Here is an 18,648-nt window from a genome sequence, read left to right as displayed (position 1 = left end):
GTTTTGTTTTTGTTTTTGTCTTTTAAGTGAGGACATTAAAAGAAAACGTTCTAGCACCATCACCTCATAAAGAAAGGATATCTTAATACCAAATAGGTGGGAAGGACACGCTCTCAGAATTAAAAAATGGAATACATTCAACTTGAACTCACTATTGCAGACTGACAGAAAGTAGTCATTGATCATTTTATAAACTCCGAACCAGAAATCTTCAACTCTGGTTCTCTAGAATCTCAAAAATGTCCTGGGAGAACAGAACGGTAAACTGTAGGGGGCACCTACGTGGCTCAGTCCGTTGAGCGTTGGACTCTTGATTTGGCTCGGGTCATGATCCCAGGGTCATGGGATCAAGCCCCATGTCAGGCTCCGTGCTGAGCATGGAGCCTGCTTAGGATTCTCTCTTTCTTCCCCTGCCCCTCTCCTCTTCTCGTGTGCATGCGCACGCTCTCTCTCTCTAAAATAAAGTAATAATATGGGGCACCTGGGTGGCTCAGTTGGTTAAGCGTCCAACTTCGGCTCAGGTCATGATCTCACTGTCCGTGAGTTCGAGCCCCGCATCGGGCTCTGTGCTGACAGTTCAGAGCCTGGAGCCTGTTTCAGATTCTGTGTCTCCCTCTTTCTCTGACCCTCCCCCGTTCATACTCTGTCTCTCTCTGTCTCAAAAATAAAATAAACATTAAAAAAAATTTTTTTAATAAAATAATAATAGACAAAAGAACTGTAAACTATAGGATTTGTAGGACCAAACATTCAGTAGGAGGAGGTTTAATTAACCATTCATGCATTTGAGTAATATGAAGCCACGTTCTAGGTATGCAGAGATGGGCATCGTAGGATTAATCCTTCCCATATCATTTCAATCCAGGTTTGTCAGGCCTGGATGCTAAAGCCAGTGGACGCTTGGGCACGAGAGCCATGGTGTATTACATGTCCACAACCGTCATTGCCGCAGTGCTGGGGGTCATCTTGGTCTTGGCCATCCACCCAGGGAACCCCAAACTCAAGAAGCAGCTGGGACCCGGGAAGAAAAATGATGAAGTGTCCAGCCTGGATGCCTTCCTGGACCTCATCCGAAATCTCTTCCCTGAAAACCTTGTCCAAGCCTGTTTTCAGCAGGTAACCCAAAGTTTTGATGTTCTTGCCTCTCTAGCCTCCTTCAGTTATCAAGATAATAACTTAGGGAGTGTTTCGGTGAACCAGCCCTGGGGAGCAATTTTCCTATATTTAATTACCTCTGTCTAGGGATTGTAGGAGGTGATTTGGAGCAGGATTTTGGAATTAAAGTCATATTTTGCTTTATTTTATTAACCTTCCTTTTTTTCCAGCTCACTTCACATCTCTTTGCTCTGGGATTCCCCTTCTTCCTTTTTTCCCCCACCCCGTTACTTTTTCCCTTGTTTTTTGGTTTCCAGGGGTGGGCTGTCCAAGGGCACACGTTTGAAAATCGCCCTTGCCTTCAACCCTCTAGAGTGCCCAGTGGGTCTCTATGTTGGTAGGATAGCAACACCACATGTGATGCATTTAAAAAAGACACATGCCTTACACAGTCAGAATCTGTAGTGTAGGCCCGGGGATTGGGTGTTTTCAAATTGTGGAAGTAATACATGAGGGCTGTAAAAAGTTTAAACGGTGTAGATGTACTTCCCTTCCCTAGAACTACTCATGCTGGGAATTTTGTTTCCTTCCATATATATTTTTTGCCTGTGTGCATAATCTTTAGAAAAAATTCAACCCAAGTGGTAACTGCATTGTATATGCTGTGCTGTGCCGTACTCTTTTATTTAACAGTGCCTTACCATCATCTCTCTCTCTCTCCTCACGATTGTGTAGTTATTTCTGAAAAATAAATTCTTGGGAGCTCATGTCCTGCCCAGGAGTTCTAGATTTCAAATTTGCTGGATGTTGCAAAACGGCTCTACAAAGGTTTGTAGTGATGTATGCTCCTGCCGACTGCGTATGGGCAGATCGAGTTTTTTAAAGCTTCGAATTTAAGAAAATGGAGGATTCTGCTCGGTGGAACCACTGAGAGAGAGAGAGAGACTGAGGCCTCGCTCCCCAGCCTGTTGTCTAGCCCCCAAGGTCAGGTTAGGTGAGAATTCGCATCAGTTCCCATTAGCCCATGGAGGGAGAGAGAGCTAGCACCAAGGTTCAACCAGAACCCGGGAATCTCCTCCAGCCATTTCCAGGGAACCACAGAAGAATGAACTTCGGAGACAGGCTGCCTAGAGGAAAAGTTTGCTTTCCCAGCTGTCCCCCAAATCCTATTGTCAACCACGGCTGGGCCCCGCTTACTCTGGGTTAAGATGTGTTCTCTGATTTCCAGTGCTGCGTTGGTGGCACTTAGGGCAGAGGGCTACGTTAAAGGAAACCATCTCATGGATAAAGAAGATGTGGCGTATATACATATACACGATGGAATAGCACTCAGCCGTGAAAAAGAATGAGATTTTTGCCATTTGCGACAATGTGGATGGACCCGGAGGGCATGGTGCTAAGTGAAATAAGTCAGGGAAAGACAGATACCACGTGATTTCACTTATATGTACAAACTAAAAAAAAAAAAAAAACGACAACAACAACAAAAGCCAAGACAAATGAATACACAAACATGTAAAAAGCAGCAACAGCCTTCTTCTACTTTCGGAGAATAAACCGATGGTCGTCAGAGGGAAGGAAGTGGGGGATGGGCAGAGTGGGTGAAGGAGAGGGGGAGGCATAGGCTTCCTGTTATAGAAGGAAGAAGTCGTGGGGGTGAAAGGCACAGCACAGGGACTGCAGCCAATGATACTGTAACGGTGTTGTGAGGGGACAGACGGTAACTACACTTGGGGTGAGCAAGGCGTGATGTGTAGACTTGTCAAATCACTGTGTGGTACAGCTGAAGCTAACGAAATGTATCGTGTGTCCACTCTACTTCAATCAAAAGGAAAAATGAAATAAAATTCGAGAACAACCACAAAGGACAAATCAAAAAGCCTCCATTAGCACATAATAAAAAAAATGAAAGAAACCATTTCAGCTGGGGAGGTAGGGTGGGAAGGGAAGGGAGGGGTGCTTCCTGGCGCTCCCTCTGTAGAGGGAACCTACTTACATGAAAGCACTCGGGAACCGGGGGGGAGGGGTGGCACGAGAGGCACGACGGAGGCACGGACTGGGGCCTCCTTCCTGGGCCCCGTCGTGACCATGCTCCATGAGAGGCGACCCCTTCGTCTTAGCAAAGCAGGACTGAGGCAGACAGGCACCAGGAGCCGTTGCTCTGATCTTGGGTGAGCTTTAGTGGTGTTAGCCACGCTCACTCGGTGACCTGTCCGGTCAGTGGGCGATCTCCGTATGAAGCTGCCCACGGCAGGGCTACTGTGCACACTAGAATAGAGGGCTGAGCCATTCCCTGCCCCATCCCTGCCCTGGACCCACCCCTCCACTGGTAATATTCGTATGAGGGAATGAGCCCTTAGCCCCCCCCCGCCCCCACCCCCCAGCTCAGTCCAGGGTCACTGCCCCTTTGAGTTGGGACAATCAGAGGAAAAAAATGTGTAGACTCTTTTATTTACCTCAGGGCAAGGGAGCATGTACATCTCAGGCAGCCCAGAAGAAGGGGGTCTTAAACTAGGAGCAATCCATAGGCCCAGGGGGCCCTTGAAGAGGGTTCAGCGAAAGGGAACCGTTGTAGGGTGACATCCCATTACCAGAGAGAAGGGATGCCAGGCAAGTGCTTTCTGTGTCCTCGGGATACAGCTGGAAGTGACTACAAAAAGCTTGCCTTGGGTGTGGAGGGCTTCACTGCCACAGTTAGACACAGAGATGGAAAGAGGCAGGCACACTGTCCCCGGAGCAGAGGCTGCCTTGCTCAAGGTGGCAGGCCCTGTGTCTTAGAGAGCAGCGGGGCCTCCTGCTTGCTGCTTGGGGCTGAACCAGCGTGAGCTTTCCAGGACAGCAGCGGGATGTCAGGTGCGGTCTGACCACATTCAGTCAAGGCTAGCCACAGGGACCGCATGGGTCTTCTCTTGCGGGGAATCCAGTGATGTGTGTTTGCTCATCCATCTGATATTTGAGAGCACTTCCTGGGTGCTGGCTCTCCACTGTGCACAAGATGCCACAGGCAATGAGACAGCCAGGGTCCCCGCCCAATGGAACTTACTTATGTTTGGGCGTTGGGGGACACAGTCCAGAACCAACCTGTTTTAAGGTGACAGACCCTGGTGGCTTGGACTCGGGTAGACTGGAGTTGGCATCCAGATGGGGTTGTCCAACCCAGACAGGCTCGGCTCGTGAACTGAGGCAGAGACCAGGCCTGTGTTCCAGTATCCCTATCTCCTCGCCTTCAACCTGAGCCACTGGCCCGTGCTATTTGGAAGCTGATTTGGGAGTCAAACGTAACTCATTTTGAATCCTGCTTCAGCAACTAGCTAGCTTTCTGCCCTGCAGTTAGCGAGCCCCCTGAGCCTTGAGGGGCTACCGTTGACATAAGAGATAATGTGTGTCAAACATTCAACACCTGCTGCCACCTGTTCCTGAGAGCCACCATTTGTTTACGACCATGGCCGTTCGTCCTTTGAACTCAAGACTTGGCTTCTATAGCATTCTCAGGACAGAGAATGTTGGCTTCTGGCCCTCCCATTTTTCCTGGGAGCATGACTCTTCTGATCATGCCTGCATTCTTTCTTCTTGCCAACGTTGCCCAGACCCAGGAGCCCATGAGCTGCCTGTCCTCCCCTTGCACACTCAGCCTGAGCTTCCTTCCTCGCTGCACAACCACATGTGGCCAGGCTAGAACAGAGCCACATCGTGCTTCTCTCCCACTTTGGAGAGCTGGTCAGCTCGGCGCTGTTCACTGTTAGGCCTAGCTGCCGTAGGACTGGGTCTCGGTAGCACAGGGAGTGGAAGAACTCGGTGGTGGCCCTCGGAGTTCAAGTCCCAGCTCTGCCAAGAACTCTGTGCCATCTGACAGGTCATCTGAGTTCTCCATGCCTCCTCTCCCATAGCTATTCAGGGTTTAGCCATCTGTTGCCTACTATGTACCAGCACTGACATTCTAGGATTCTGCAGGAGTTCTATTTTAACGCCCTTGGAGGTATTGTTTCTCGGGGCTCGGAAGTGTGTTTTACAGCACTCTGCATGCAGGGTGCCTGGCACCTTTAAAATTAGAATGGATGCCACAGATGTCGAGGAATAGCATGAGAGGTTCTCAGGGGGCCACTTGCACAGAGATGCTTGGCAAACATTGAGCAAACCTTGGCATCACTGCCCAGAAGGAGCGGGTGTCTTCCCATCTTACATTTTTGGTCTGAAATATAAGCCAACAATCCTGTCATGGCAGCTGCTGGCAGCTGCGAGTACCCAGCATCTGGTGCCCAGATGGAGCTGCCCAGCAGACCATGACTCTGGAAGGAGCCCGAATGAGGCTTCGTCTGTGAAGACCGCCAGACAGGTCCCAGGCAGGAAGGAACAAAACAGGTGGACCCGTTCCCTGCGAAGACCCTCACTTTCCGACTCTTGGCCAGATCCAGGGCCCCTCCCAAGAGGCAAAAAGGGCCATCCAACTGGGGTTCACAATTATGAAGAGCTTCGGTGATCGATGCTGGATGTTGTCTCTGAGATGCAGGGCTACAATCATGGGACTGAAAGAGGCTACAGTCAAGGGCTACAATCATGGGACTGTCCCCCAACTCGAAGCTTGTGTCCCATTACTGGATCACACTACGTTACAAATGAGTGCTGTCAGTTCTATAATTATCAAGTGATGAGGACAATCGTTTCCTACTGTATGTGTATAAATATCACTTTGTTAAACACGAACATTGAACTATTGCCCAACTTTCATAACCTTATTTTGATATTTCTTAATTAATTTCTTAACATCCTAGGGATTTAAAAAATGTGTAAGTGCCTAGGCTTTTGATGGTCAAACGCCTTATCTTTATATTCCCCCCTTCCTCCTCCCACTCCATTAGATTCAAACGGTGACCAAGAAAGTCCTGGTGGCGCCTCCATCAGATGAGGAGGGCAATGCCACCAATGCTGTCATCTCATTATTGAACGAGACCGTGACGGAGGTGCCTGAGGAAGCGAAGGTGGTTATCAAGAAGGGCCTGGAGTTCAAGGATGGCATGAATGTCTTAGGTAGGCATCGTGGTGTTCACCTCTGGGGGGAGACGATGGCCAACCTTTCCTGCATCTCAGCACCTCGGCATCCCTCGTTGAAAGATAAGGAAGAGGGAGAGAGGCAAGCAGGACCGCGAGGGGACATGGCAGCTAGAGGTCAGTTATGGGAAGAGAGAGGGGACTAACGTGATGTTAGCAAGTAACTTTCTCTGACTGTCCATTGCAGGAAGTTACGCATCCAATTCTTCCATTTTTTTCAGCATTTTTTTTTTTTTTTTGAACTGCCCTGCATGCTAGTGCTGCACTAGGCACAGGGATAGCCCACCCCAGCTTTCACAGCCTTTAAAACAACACAGTGCTATCAGGAGTGTGAAGTGTTGGTGTTGGTGCTCAGAGGAGCTTATCAAAAGATTATCTTGTTTAACTCTCTGGGATTCCAGTGAGCCCTTTCCCCTAGCCTGGGGCCTTCCTGGCACGCCATTACTTGGTTCTTCGGCTCTGCAGGTAGACAGGCTGGGTTCAGATCCCTTATGGACCACTCACTGGTGACCTGACCATGACCAAGTTGCTTCACTTCTCGAGATTCATTTGTAACGGGACGAGATTGCGTTTCTCTTGCAGATCATTATGAGCGTTAAATGAGATTGTGCTTGTGGAGCACAGTAGTATATAGTGTGTGCTCTCTTCTGAGCTCCTGTCATTATCCAAGGTGAGTGGAGAGCTGAGGGGCACCATAAGAAAACGCCCCCACAGAGGATGAAGATTCCCCATCATGGGAGTGACTCCCTTTTGCTCAGTTTACTCCCTACCCACCCCCTGGGACCACTCCCCACCATAACCCCCACCCACTGTTAGAGTGGTGTCCCATAAACAAGAAAGAGGGACATTTGGCCCTAAGCTGGAAGAAATGGGGAAGCTGGGTGGAAAAAGTACGTTAATCTGTGCAAGCAAGATTTCTAAGGGTTTGAGGGACAGCTGGTTAGAAATGGATCAGCTCCGTGGTCCTTCCGCTTTGCCATCTAGGAGATCAAATACCCTTGTCTCCTTAGGAGGGTTGTAGGTAAAGTATTGGATGCCGAGTTAAGTGTGAATTTCAGATGAACAACAAATGATTTGTTAGTGTAGAGTATGTCCCAAATACTGCACGAGACATACTTATACCAAAATAAAATATATTCATTGTTTATCTGCAATTCACATTTTGACTGGATATCCTGGTTGTCTGTTTTGTTTGTTTATTCTAAATTTGATAATTTTATGAGTAACTAACCCAGAATGGTTGTGAGAAAGATGTAGAAGAGAAGGATTGCCCAGGCACTGAAAAGCAGAAGCTTCAGTGAGGGATCATCTCGGTTTGTTCTCGAAGGAAACAGGTTGAGTCAATGACAGTGTGAGAGGAGATACACTGAATAGGTTGGCAGGCAATGGAAGATCAGTAAACGTTGTTGACCATCAGTGAGAGGTGACAGGAGGAAAGAGAGAGGAGAAAGTGGGTGAGTTCCTCTGAGGAGAGCTTGCAAATACCTTCAGCCTCCACCCCTGATCAAGCCCTTCTCCTCCACTGCCCAGATGTCTGTGAGCCTTTCAGGACCTTCCCAGCCCTGCTCTGTTCCCCCAAACCCCATAGTCAAAGTGGTCCCACAGTCTTCTACATACTCTGGAGGAGGTTAAGGCCATGAGTAATGAGGCCGAACTTTGGGGTGAATCATTCAGAAGACTTACACGGTCGTTTCCAGATTCTCAGTGGATTCTGGGAAGTCACGTTGACCTTGAGCTGCCCTAGGGAGTTTCAACACAACTCACTACTCTCTCAGCCCCAGTGACCAAGTCTAAAAGGGCTTTGTTCAAGTGAAACGCCCCAGTTCCAGTAAGTGAGTTCAGTGAAGCTGTGTTGACAGAGGGAAATGACATGGAAGCTGGACGTGAGTGTCCAAGTGCATAGTGAGGTCCTGGAAAGCCAAGGGAAGTTAGACCGCTGGGAAACATCTCATTTACAAGTCATGGCTAAAACAAGATTCTTCCCTTGGTCTTCTGAGGGTGGAGAAGGTGGCTTTTTTTTTTTTTTTTTTTTTTTTTTTTGGCTTTGGAAAGTCCCAATGATTGAACATTGCAGTAAGTGAAGACAAAACCCTGACTCTGGCCTCCTACTTCTTGAAGGACTCCTTTCTCTCCGCCAAAACCTCCAGACCACTTCTGAGCTCCACTCTAACCCCATCCATTAAGTCAACTCCTGGGAGATTTTGCTCCTTCCAACGTCTCTCTCTCATAGTCATAGATGTGGCTCAATTTCTGCTGGCTCTGCAAGGGTAGCCCTTTTATGCCAGCATTTTGTGACTTTGAGACCTTGAGGAGTTTCTCTTAAAATCTCCAAATGGAATTAACTGGGTAATACTAGGTCTTCTCAGCCAGAATGTTCACAGATTATGTCTCACCGCACACCCAACAGACTCCTCTCCGTGGGCTTGAGAGAAGGCTTGGGAATAGTCTGAATTTGGTTCCATACGTTACTGCAGAGTGAGACCACACTCCCCTGGTCACTGCTTCTCACAAAGCCTCTGTCTTTATGGCCAATAACTCACTTGTAAATCACTTGCCAGTCTTTCTAGCTAAGAATTGAAAAGGGGAAATATTTGTTACCAGGGATTAACAATCCTGAGTGCAGGTGCTGAGTTCTTTTTGCTAAAGAGAGAGAGGGTCCAGTGAAGGATAGTTGAACAATCTGGGTTGTTACGTGCATAGTGTGGGGAGGTGAGTGTCTCTGGGGGGCTAGGAAAAAGGTGAAGTCGGAGATTCAGAAAGAAAGAATTCTTCCCTAAGAGAATCAGATTATAATGATATAATTTACCCAGTGTAACTCAAGACTCCAGGCATAACTGGATACATTAGGAAACGATATAATAGGGAGGGTTGTAAATTAGACCTGCCAAACTGGGACACGGCAGTCATAGGGAAGAGGAAGGAAAGAGAGGGCCTAGAATATTGGCCATACTACCGTTCAGAAGAAATGTCAGATGGGCAAGCAAGGGCCTGCAGCTATGGGGACAGCAACATTGGTTGGTAGTCCATGCCAGTAGTCAGAATTGGAGCCCCAGGATTGGCCACAATGGGTCAGAGTGGGAAGGGGGCACAGAGTGGCTAGTAATCAGAAATCCAGACAGCGCCCAGACAATCATGGGGATATCTGTTAGCCATAAAGTGGCCCAGTCCCTGGGTGGGCCTGGGTGAGACTAGGCAGGGGGTGAAACTCTGAGGAAAAGGATGGGAAGGAGCGGTAGGGGAAGAGAAACTTCTGGGAGGAGAAAAGCCAGGCCAAGCTTGGAGGAACCAAAGTATATGGCAGCTTCCTAGCACATATGCCAACATACTCTGGTGTGGGGAAAGAGGCAAAGACAACACAGAGATAAGACTCAAGGCTGGGTGTTGAAGCTGGTCCAGGACCTAGTGCCTTTGATGGGGACAGAGCTCCTCACGTCCTTCCAGCCTGGGGTTAGGATTGACCCTAGAGACTGGGGTGGGGCTAGATTTAGATAGAAGTCAAGCCATGCCAAGTGAAGTGAGAAGGGGACTGAGGGGCTAGCGAGTTTCAAAGTCTATGTTCTGCCTTTATGATACTGATAAAAAATACAGTTGAAAAAAAAAGGGGAAGCATTCTAACCATTTTGACCATGAAAAGAATGTTGAGGAGTTAATAAATCACAGGTTAAATACAAACGAACTGGGTCAATTGGGGTTTCCCAACTATTTTGGATTTCTCATTGCTTTCCATTTGACTTTTCGACATTCTTCCTCCTTCTCGTATTAGGCATGTAGCAGTAGAAAGATACTTTTATACTTAGGATTTTTCTGCAGCGGAACATACCAGCCACACATGAATTTGCACTAGCCCTAAGCCAATGTAGACATAACCCTGGCAGAGACTTTATTGGCTAATTGGTCTCTGCAGTTCTAATGTGGGCTCCAAAGTTTGCATGATAATCCCCAAGCCTCAACAAGCCTTCCTTTGTTAATCTGTGTACTCTGGAATGTGCTTACCCATGGTAAGGGAGGAGGAGAGAGAAGAGAGTGCTTTTGAGTTTGGAATGAGATGGAATTCATTTTTTTCAAGGAACTGATACCGCTGACAGTTCAACTCGCTCTTGTGGGAAATGTTAAGGGATGCCATAATTATCCAAGGGAAAGGTATTTTCAGTGTGAACCCTAATGCCTCATTTGCGGGGTAACGGGCAGGTGAGAAGGTGGCTCCCTGTGTCGGGAATGGTGAAGGAGGGAGAAGAAACACACACTTTGTAACTTGTCCTTCTGCGCGATGTGATTCACTCAACAGGTCTGATCGGGTTTTTCATTGCTTTTGGCATCGCCATGGGGAAGATGGGAGAGCAGGCCAAGCTGATGGTGGAATTCTTCAACATTTTGAATGAGATTGTAATGAAGTTAGTGATCATGATCATGTGGTAAGTGGGCTTGTTCTTACTCAGTGTTGGGGGAGGGTGTCTGAAGGTCTTGGGATCCTTGAAAGATAACGGAGCCCTCCCAGCAGGAGAGAGTAGGCATGGAGCAAGCAAAGGGCTCTCTGGAAAAAAAAACTTTGAGAAAAGGATGAAAATCTTCTCTGGGGGGAGCTGCCCCTGGAAAATGGGTTGGAAAACCATGGCCCATCCTTGGGCCAGATCCTATCTGCTTGCCATGCGTTTAGTGTGGCCTACAAGTTAGGAATGGGTTTTATGTTTTCATGTTGCCGGAAAAAAAAAAATCAAAAGAGTAATAGTGTTCCACAACACATGAAAATTATATGAAATTCACCTTCAGGACCCATAAATAAAGTCTTATTGGCACACAGCTATGCCCATTCGTTCACATATTGTCTGGGGTTGCTTTGTGCCAAATGGCAGAGTTGGGCAGTTCAGACTAAGATTGTGTAGCCTGAAAAAACTGAAGTATTTACTCTTTGGCCCTTCACATAAAGTTTGCCTATTCCTGCCTGTGGGAAAACAAAAACAACAACGAAAAGCAAGAAAAGATAGACAAGCTGGAAAAACCGATTAGTAACCCTGAACCTGAGCACTGTGAGGAAACACTAAGATAAGTCCAAGATACCCAGGATGATACAGCATGACTGAGGGCGTGTGGCAGGACCACTACGCTAATATTCTGGTGTCCAAAAGCAAGGTATTGTAGTTTTATGACTCGTGCAGCAGGAAAAAGAGGCAGTTCTCAGGCCATGCAAACAGTGAAATCACAGAGGCAATATTAGAGTTGTAAGTGCTCTTGGAAATCTTGTTCCACCCTCTAGTTTTATGGAAGAGAAAACTGTATCATATGATACATCCAGAGTCACCAAATCTTGATTCCTTAACATCGTCCTGATCATTATAATCATAAAAGTTACCAGCTATTGATTTCCTTGTATCTGCCAAGAGCCAGGATAAGTGCTTAGTGCCTGTCAAATGTAATCCCAGTAAGCCCCGCAAAGATGGCACCATGACTCCCATTTTACAGAAAAGGCAACTGAGGTGTATTGAGGTGAATTAATTTTGCTTAAGATGACATAGCTAGTGGGGTGAAGAGCTGGAGTTCCTGTGGATTTCATAATCCTTGATGCGTAAGTGGGTGACTTTTTTCTTTGAATTATCTAAACAATACTGTCTCTGCTTTATTGCGTGTGTCTTTGTGGTCAGCGGTTCTGAAATCTAGGGCAGCCCAGGAGGGTATGAGTGCCCAGTCTTCTGTAAAGGAAACGGTACCACCTTCAGACCTCTAGCGTCCACTCTCTCTCGGATGAAAGATTTTTACGTGCATTTGTTCCGGACCTCTTTGATGGTCTGATATGCCCGTCTAGAAAAAAACCAAAACCATTATGAGACCAAACGACCCCTGTGTCCTGTCACAGGAATTCAGGATTGCCAATTCTCCGTCTCTGCTTGTTCTCAGCCTACTCACCTTCCCAAACCCTCCTCCTCCTCTGGGCTTCCTTCATTTCTGCATGGTGCCTCCCACTAAAATTCTACCTTCTTTTTCTCTTCTTCCTTTCCTCGGCTCCTCCTCCCCCTTTCCAAGAACAAGAATCTGCTCCTGGCTTATTTTTTATCCCCACAGAACCTAACCTTGTGATGTGCTGGTAGTAATTCTTACTAAAACCTCAAGAGTGAGTGGACTAGCTGAAGGCCCCAGGGTCTCAGATCCAGAAGATGTTCCTCATATGAGTGAAAACATATGATACGTGTCTTTCTCTGCCTGACTTATCTCACTCAGCGTTCCATCCACACTCCGGTTCCATCCACATTGCTGCAAAAGGCCAGATTTCATTCTTTCTCACTGCCAAGTAGTATTCCATTGTATATATAAACCACATCTTCTTTATCCATTCGTCAGTTGATGGACATTTAGGCTCTTTCCATCATTTGGCCATTGTTAACATGGGAATCTACCCCCAAAACCAAGAGCACACTGTATACACTGTATGTTAGCCAATTGGACATTAAAAAAAAAAAAAAAAAAAAAAAAAAGAGAGAATACACTTCACGGAAAAAAAAAATAAGTATTTATTGAATGAATAAATGAGTAAATAAGCAGGAAAAGAAAAAAAGATGTTCCTTATGATTTCATGAACCATATTTACCAGGCCTGGCTTGTTCAGATCATCGCTTTATTGTACTTTGAAAACATGGACAGGACGCTGGTAAAATAATGTGATTTTGTTTTTGTTTTTATTGTGTCGGTTCTTCAACTGCTCAGGCAACCCTAGATTTCTGAATACTTCTTTTGTATGAAAATTTAAAGTCACCCACAATGTGACGCTCTAAAAATGTGTTTCGAGTCTTTTTTACAAATCTGCCTGAGCTTGCTGAGGACTTAGTAAATAATGAAGCAGAATACGCCTCTTGGTAGTAAACATTAGGATCTGCACTGGTCCCCTGGAATTCTTAGCAGAATGAACATCCTCGCTCTAAAACTACAGTTCAGATTTCTGTACTACGATGCCAGTGGTGTGGGCAATATCATTTGCACTGAGCCCTTGAAGGAGAGGAAATGTGGGAGATGAATCATGGGATAAAGTGTGTGCTCACTTCTCCCCAGGGAAGAGGGGTGTGGATTAAGGTTTCCTATTCAATGAAACCAAAACTCCTAAAGATTTAGCATCAAAACCCAGGAGATGCCGAGCAATTGTGAGTCAGGAGCAAGGTGTATGCAATGACTTCTGACAGCTGTTCAGTTACCTCATCTAGGCAAACAGTCAGGAGGGTGTGACGTGGTAGGAGATGCCGTTTCTACACATTTCTTTCATTCCTGAGCTGCCTCGTCAGCGTTTGATAACAATGTGTGTGAGACGGTTTGGGGTAGGACAGTCAATTACTCTTCAACGGACCCTCTCAAAGCTTAAATGATCAGAGTTCTTTTGTGTTCTTCTCTGTGTGGTAATAAGAACAGTATAATAGCAAAATATAACGTTGCAGAGATCCCTATTATTCTAGTAACAATTATTACTAAATTATAACTTATAGTTATTAAATTCTTGCTATATGCTCAGCACTACCTCAGTGATTGTATTGTATCTATTTATTATTGGGGAGCTAATTATTATTATCATAATTATTAAATCATAGCTAAGACTTGCCAGCTTCCTGCTATCTGCTTAGTACTATTCCAATTATTTTCCATACATTAATTCATTTATTGGTCTCCATAATACCTAGCAGAAATAGGGACTTTTGTTAGCCCCATTTTCCAGTTGTAAAAACTAAGCACAGAAGTTAACTTGCCCAGTGTCGCACAGCCTAAGTAGTGGGAGAGTGGGAGTTGTGTGGGAGTGGTGCCTAATTCAACTTCTGTCTGACTTCAGATTGGAGTGAATCCGGCATCCTCCTAGTACTAACTGTGTGACTTTAGGCGAATTAGACACATTCTAAACCCCATGATCTGAATGGATTGAGCATAGAATCAGTGTCTTAGGGTTGCCGTGAGAATTGAGTGAAATTGTGATCAACAGTTACAAAGCATTTCTCATATGCTGGGTCCTGTCTAAACACTTTCTATGAACAGTGTTATCATTGTTGTTATTTTGTGATTATCATTACTATTATCAATTCAATCCGTATCCTCTGTTTCTGTGTGTTCATGGATCCTTTAAGAAGCCTAAAAGGCTCTCTGATTCATCAAAAAAAGAAAAACCCTAATTTCAGTATGATTTTAATATCCTCATTTTTTTGCAAATTTCTTTAAAACATTTTTTTTGAAAATCTGATAACCTTAAACAGAAAGTAAAACTTTTCATAATCTCACCACTCTAGAAACACAAAGTGAGAAGTGAGATCTCTGTCCACTCTCAATTCTCCCTCCTTTTTAACCCACTGCCACTGTCCATCCATCCTTCCATCCATCCATCCATCCAACCGTCCAGCTATCCATCCATTCTGTCACTCCATGAATGTTTTTGAGCCCCTCTTCTATGCCAATAACAATTTTAGCTAGTGTAATGGTGAAGAAGACAGAGAAATATTCTGGCCCTCACAGGGCCTACATTCTACTGAAAGGAAAGAGAAAGAGTAAAAGGAAGCAAATAAGAATTCAGACAGCAGTCAGTGCTACAAAGTTAGTAACCAGGAGAGTGGGACAGAGAGTGACGGGGGATGGAAGTATGGCTTGGACTCTATCCTGGGGGTCCAGGAGGGCTGCCTGGGGAAGTGGCTTTTGATGGAGATCTGAAGAATGGGAAGAGGCAGCTCTGTGAAGAACCCATATTAGAATTTTTCAGTGGGAGGAAACAGCAAGTGAAAGGTTTTTAAGGGTCAGACGAAGGTCCGGAGTACCTGCAATGTGGTTGGTTGGTGAGGGGGCGTGGAAGGCAGTGAAATTGGAGAGGTGGGCCGGAGACAGATGCCATAAGGCCTTGCAGGCTACCTTGACAAGTTGGGGTCTATTTACTTGCAAAAGGAAGTCCCTGGGGAGGTGTGGGGGAGGGGGGAGGGGAGACTACAAGCCTGGAGGCTCTGCATACTGATTTTCCCTCTATCCTCATCCAAAGTTCTAGTCCACACAGAGAAACTGTCAGCAGTCACTGCTTGGATAGCCGGAACACCAGTCTCTAAGCGGACTGGGTAAAATGGAGATTTGTGTTACTTTTTGAGCCTGAGAGCAGACAACACATTTAGGTAACTCTTAGAATGTGTGTTTGGCTCTTTGTTGACAGACTCTTCCCTTTTTTGCTTCTCTTGGGATCTGTCCCAAACTGGGAGACTGGTGTTGCTATTGAAAACCAATAGCGGTGCGGGGCAAAGCCAGAGTGACTTTATGGCAAGACCGAGAAAGTCTCTCCACTAACCATCTAACTGTCTGATCCACCATCTGTTCTGTGACTAAAAGTCCTGAATTAACTACTTTAATGGGTTAAGACCAAAGGTCTTGAATAAATTGGAGCTAATGCAAATGGTTTCCGAAGGGTAACCAAGTAACTTCTGCATTTCATCCTGTTGTGGAACAGATTTTATTCCTTGAAACATTGGTTTCCGAGAATACGTCAGAATTACCTAGGGGAACTTGTTTAAAATACAAATGCCCCAGGTTAGCTCCAGGAGATTCTAACTCAATAGGTATGTGGTGAGCCCAGGGAATCCGTGTTGTTACCAGGCAGGTCAGGTGAGTGTGAAGCCGGTGTCTGTGAATGCACAGACACACTGAGGTCTGGGCATGTTAAATTCTGTGTATGAGTTTGTGTTTGTGGAGTCGAACGCAGTCTTGGGAAAGGCAACTTGGTAAAGACCTTAAAATGACAAGGACTGAGGTACAAAGCGGACGGAGGCAAGGATGGGTGATGTGATAGTAAGAAAAAGGCTTGACAGGCCAGTCCTAGATGAATCAGTGCCTTTGAAAACAGTGCCCAGAGCTGCAGATACAACCAGTCTAAGGGCATGGTGGGAGGCATTCTGTCTCCCTGCTCTGCAGTGATGTCCTTCTAATTTAGAAACTGGTCCAACAATTACTGGGCACCCTTTGGCTTCAGAAGCTTACTGAAGCCCTCAGCCTCTTTATGCACTTTAGTTTATGGCTTTGATTGTTTGCTTCATTTCAGAAGCTTTGAGTGATGACCTTGAATCCTGGTCATTTGCCCTTTCTTTTCCACGGAGTGTCATTTCCAGTGAGAGAATTATACGGTGACCCAGGAACTCAGAAGCTCTAGCTCCTGAGCGGAAGCTTAAGCCACTTGTTTTGAAAACAGGTGCAGGGAAGTAACGGCCTTAAAGGACACCATAGCGCTAAAGGCTCTTTCCTTGTCCTAATTGATGCTCATTCTGGTTCTGGAGACCCAGGTGTTTGGGTTAACTAGGGCCCCTGCTTGCCATATTTATTTACCTAACACTCTACCTTCTGGCCTTTGAATAACGCTCTCCATTTGTAGTGGGAAACTCATGTTTCTCCCAGCGAGCTGAGTGCTCTGGAGGTAACCTGTTCCCTCTCTCTAATCCATTTGGCTCTGGCTCAAATGTGTTCTCCAGGGGGATTCTATAGCTGTCTTGCTTGGCAAAGAGCCTTGGAAACACTTTCTCTCCATTCTGCAAATGGCTTGTCCCAGAAAAGCAGGAAAATTGAGTGGCACCCAGAATAGCTCATATTTGTGTTTTTCTGCACACAAAAGGGTGATTGGTGCTTGGGAAATAATTGATCTCTTGGTTTATGAAGATAAATGCTTGTTGGCTTTATTGGAAGCCATTTATTGGTGCATTCTGCTCAGTTACCTACAATCCCCTGGAACAAAGAGTTGGCCTCTGAGACTACCCAGCTGATCTGGGAGATGTTGTGACTATGGGCACACCAGGAGAGTGTAAAATGGTTGGAAAGCCAAGGGTTTAACAACATAGCTCCCTAATGCCTGCGGAAACAGTTCCCAAATATCATCAGTCTTTACCCCAGGGAAACACGTGGAGGCTACAGCCTGGAAATTCATCAAGGAAGGGAGCAGCTATTCTAATGTTATTACTACGTATGGTATCGTATCGTCAGTTACAAATCAGCTCTTTCAGAAGAAGGTTCCCCTTGACAAAATATTTTGCTTATAAAACATCCACCATTGGGTGGCAGTAGACTGAGATGTTTTAGAAAGCAGCATTAACTCAGACTTGACTCATTAAGCATGGTGGGGGGAAGGACATGGTGTGCGTAATCCGTGTAAAAACAGAACATACAAAGGATTCCTTGGTCAGTAGTTGGAGATGAATGGTGCTGACAGGGAGGGGTGCAGGATTTACATTTCAAAAATGTAAGCCTTGCAGCAATCCCATGAGGCTGGAGTTAGCCTAAGCCTTGACTTGCATGCCTGTAAAATGGGAATAAGTCTCTAACCAGGGTCATGTAGCTGGTAAGTGGCTGGACAAGCTCCGTGTCTTATGTAAATGTGTATATAACTCTCATCTACTCCTCACATCTTTTCTTTACCCAGGAAAGTGTTTGCTTCAGGCACAATTACAAAAAAAAAAAAAAAAAAGATCACATCTGGCTTGGGTGTCTGTCTTCCTTTCCTGACTCCTTTACCCCTGTTGATGGCCTTATCCTGGGACTTCATTTCCCCCACAGTCTTTTTCTCAAATACGTTCATAATTCTTACCAAGGTATCAACTTTCCCACAAACAGTTTCATTTCAGTCAGAAGGTGTCGCAGGCTGACCAAGTCTGTGCTCCAGGTCCACCAGATTGGGCAACAGAGAAAGTATGTTGCCCAACATTGGAAAAATACACTCAAGATGAGAGAGCACGTGATGAGCTTACTCAAGAGTGAGGACAACAGCCAATGGTTTCTAAGCTCCCTATCAAACAATAGTAAGATGGAAATATAAAATAAGGTTATAGAGAATAAATCGGGGTATGGTAAACTGTTGGCTTAGCTACAATGAGCTACAACTGCCAGTTAAAGGGAAGTGGTTTGGCTTGGTGAGGGGAAAAATACCCTTGGAGTTTCACAGGACCTGAATTGTTCTCCTCCTACTTCCTGGTTTTGTGGTCGTGGGCTGGTTATTTAACTTTTCTGAATATCAATTTCCTCGTTTGCCAAGAGTAATGATACCTTGATTTCAGGGTTGTGGTAAGAATTAAATGAGGTGATGCATGTAGTGCTCTTACTGTACCGCTTGAGATGCGATGTATGGTGGTTGGGATTGCTGGTAGAGTAAGGATGGAAAGAAATACTTTCAGACTTAGAAGTAAGTAATAAAACCGCATTTCTCTAAACGTACTCTCTGGCTCAGATGGTTTTCTTGACTTGGCAGGACTCTCTCTCTCTCTCTCTCTCTCTCTCATTTTTTAATAAATTTCCCATCTTCCAAGGCAGAAACAAAGCAAATTTGCAAACACCGGCGTATAGTTTGGTGAGACTCTAATGAGCTTCCTGGGAAGCTCAAAATGGATTCCCAGTTTTCAAGGAAAGAGTTGGGGGATCAGGGAAACCAAACAAGATTCTCAAAGACACAGCCTGTGTGTCTCTCAAGCTCGGTGCTTACCCGGGAGATGGTAAAGCTAGACTCTGTTATTCCTAAAAATCACCTGAGCAACAGAGTTCACCTTT

The 18,648-nt window shown here is 45.7% G+C and overlaps 1 protein-coding gene across 1 annotated transcript in view; it reads left to right on the top strand.

Annotated features, from left to right (window-relative positions):
• SLC1A2 (solute carrier family 1 member 2) overlaps window positions 1-18,648 on the top strand; it is a 102,227-nt gene that overhangs the window by 56,304 nt on the left and 27,275 nt on the right. The window contains exons 4-6 of the mRNA XM_042904842.1: window positions 866-1,116; window positions 5,952-6,120; window positions 10,427-10,553. Of these exons, the coding sequence (XP_042760776.1) occupies window positions 866-1,116; window positions 5,952-6,120; window positions 10,427-10,553 (547 nt within the window). The remainder of the gene's footprint in view (window positions 1-865; window positions 1,117-5,951; window positions 6,121-10,426; window positions 10,554-18,648) is intronic.

This window comes from Panthera leo, chromosome D1 (genome assembly GCF_018350215.1).
Source record: "Panthera leo isolate Ple1 chromosome D1, P.leo_Ple1_pat1.1, whole genome shotgun sequence".
NCBI classification, from domain to species: Eukaryota; Metazoa; Chordata; class Mammalia; order Carnivora; family Felidae; genus Panthera; species Panthera leo.
The sequence above is the reverse complement of the archived record's forward strand: the minus strand, read 5'-3'. Positions and strand labels throughout refer to the sequence as shown.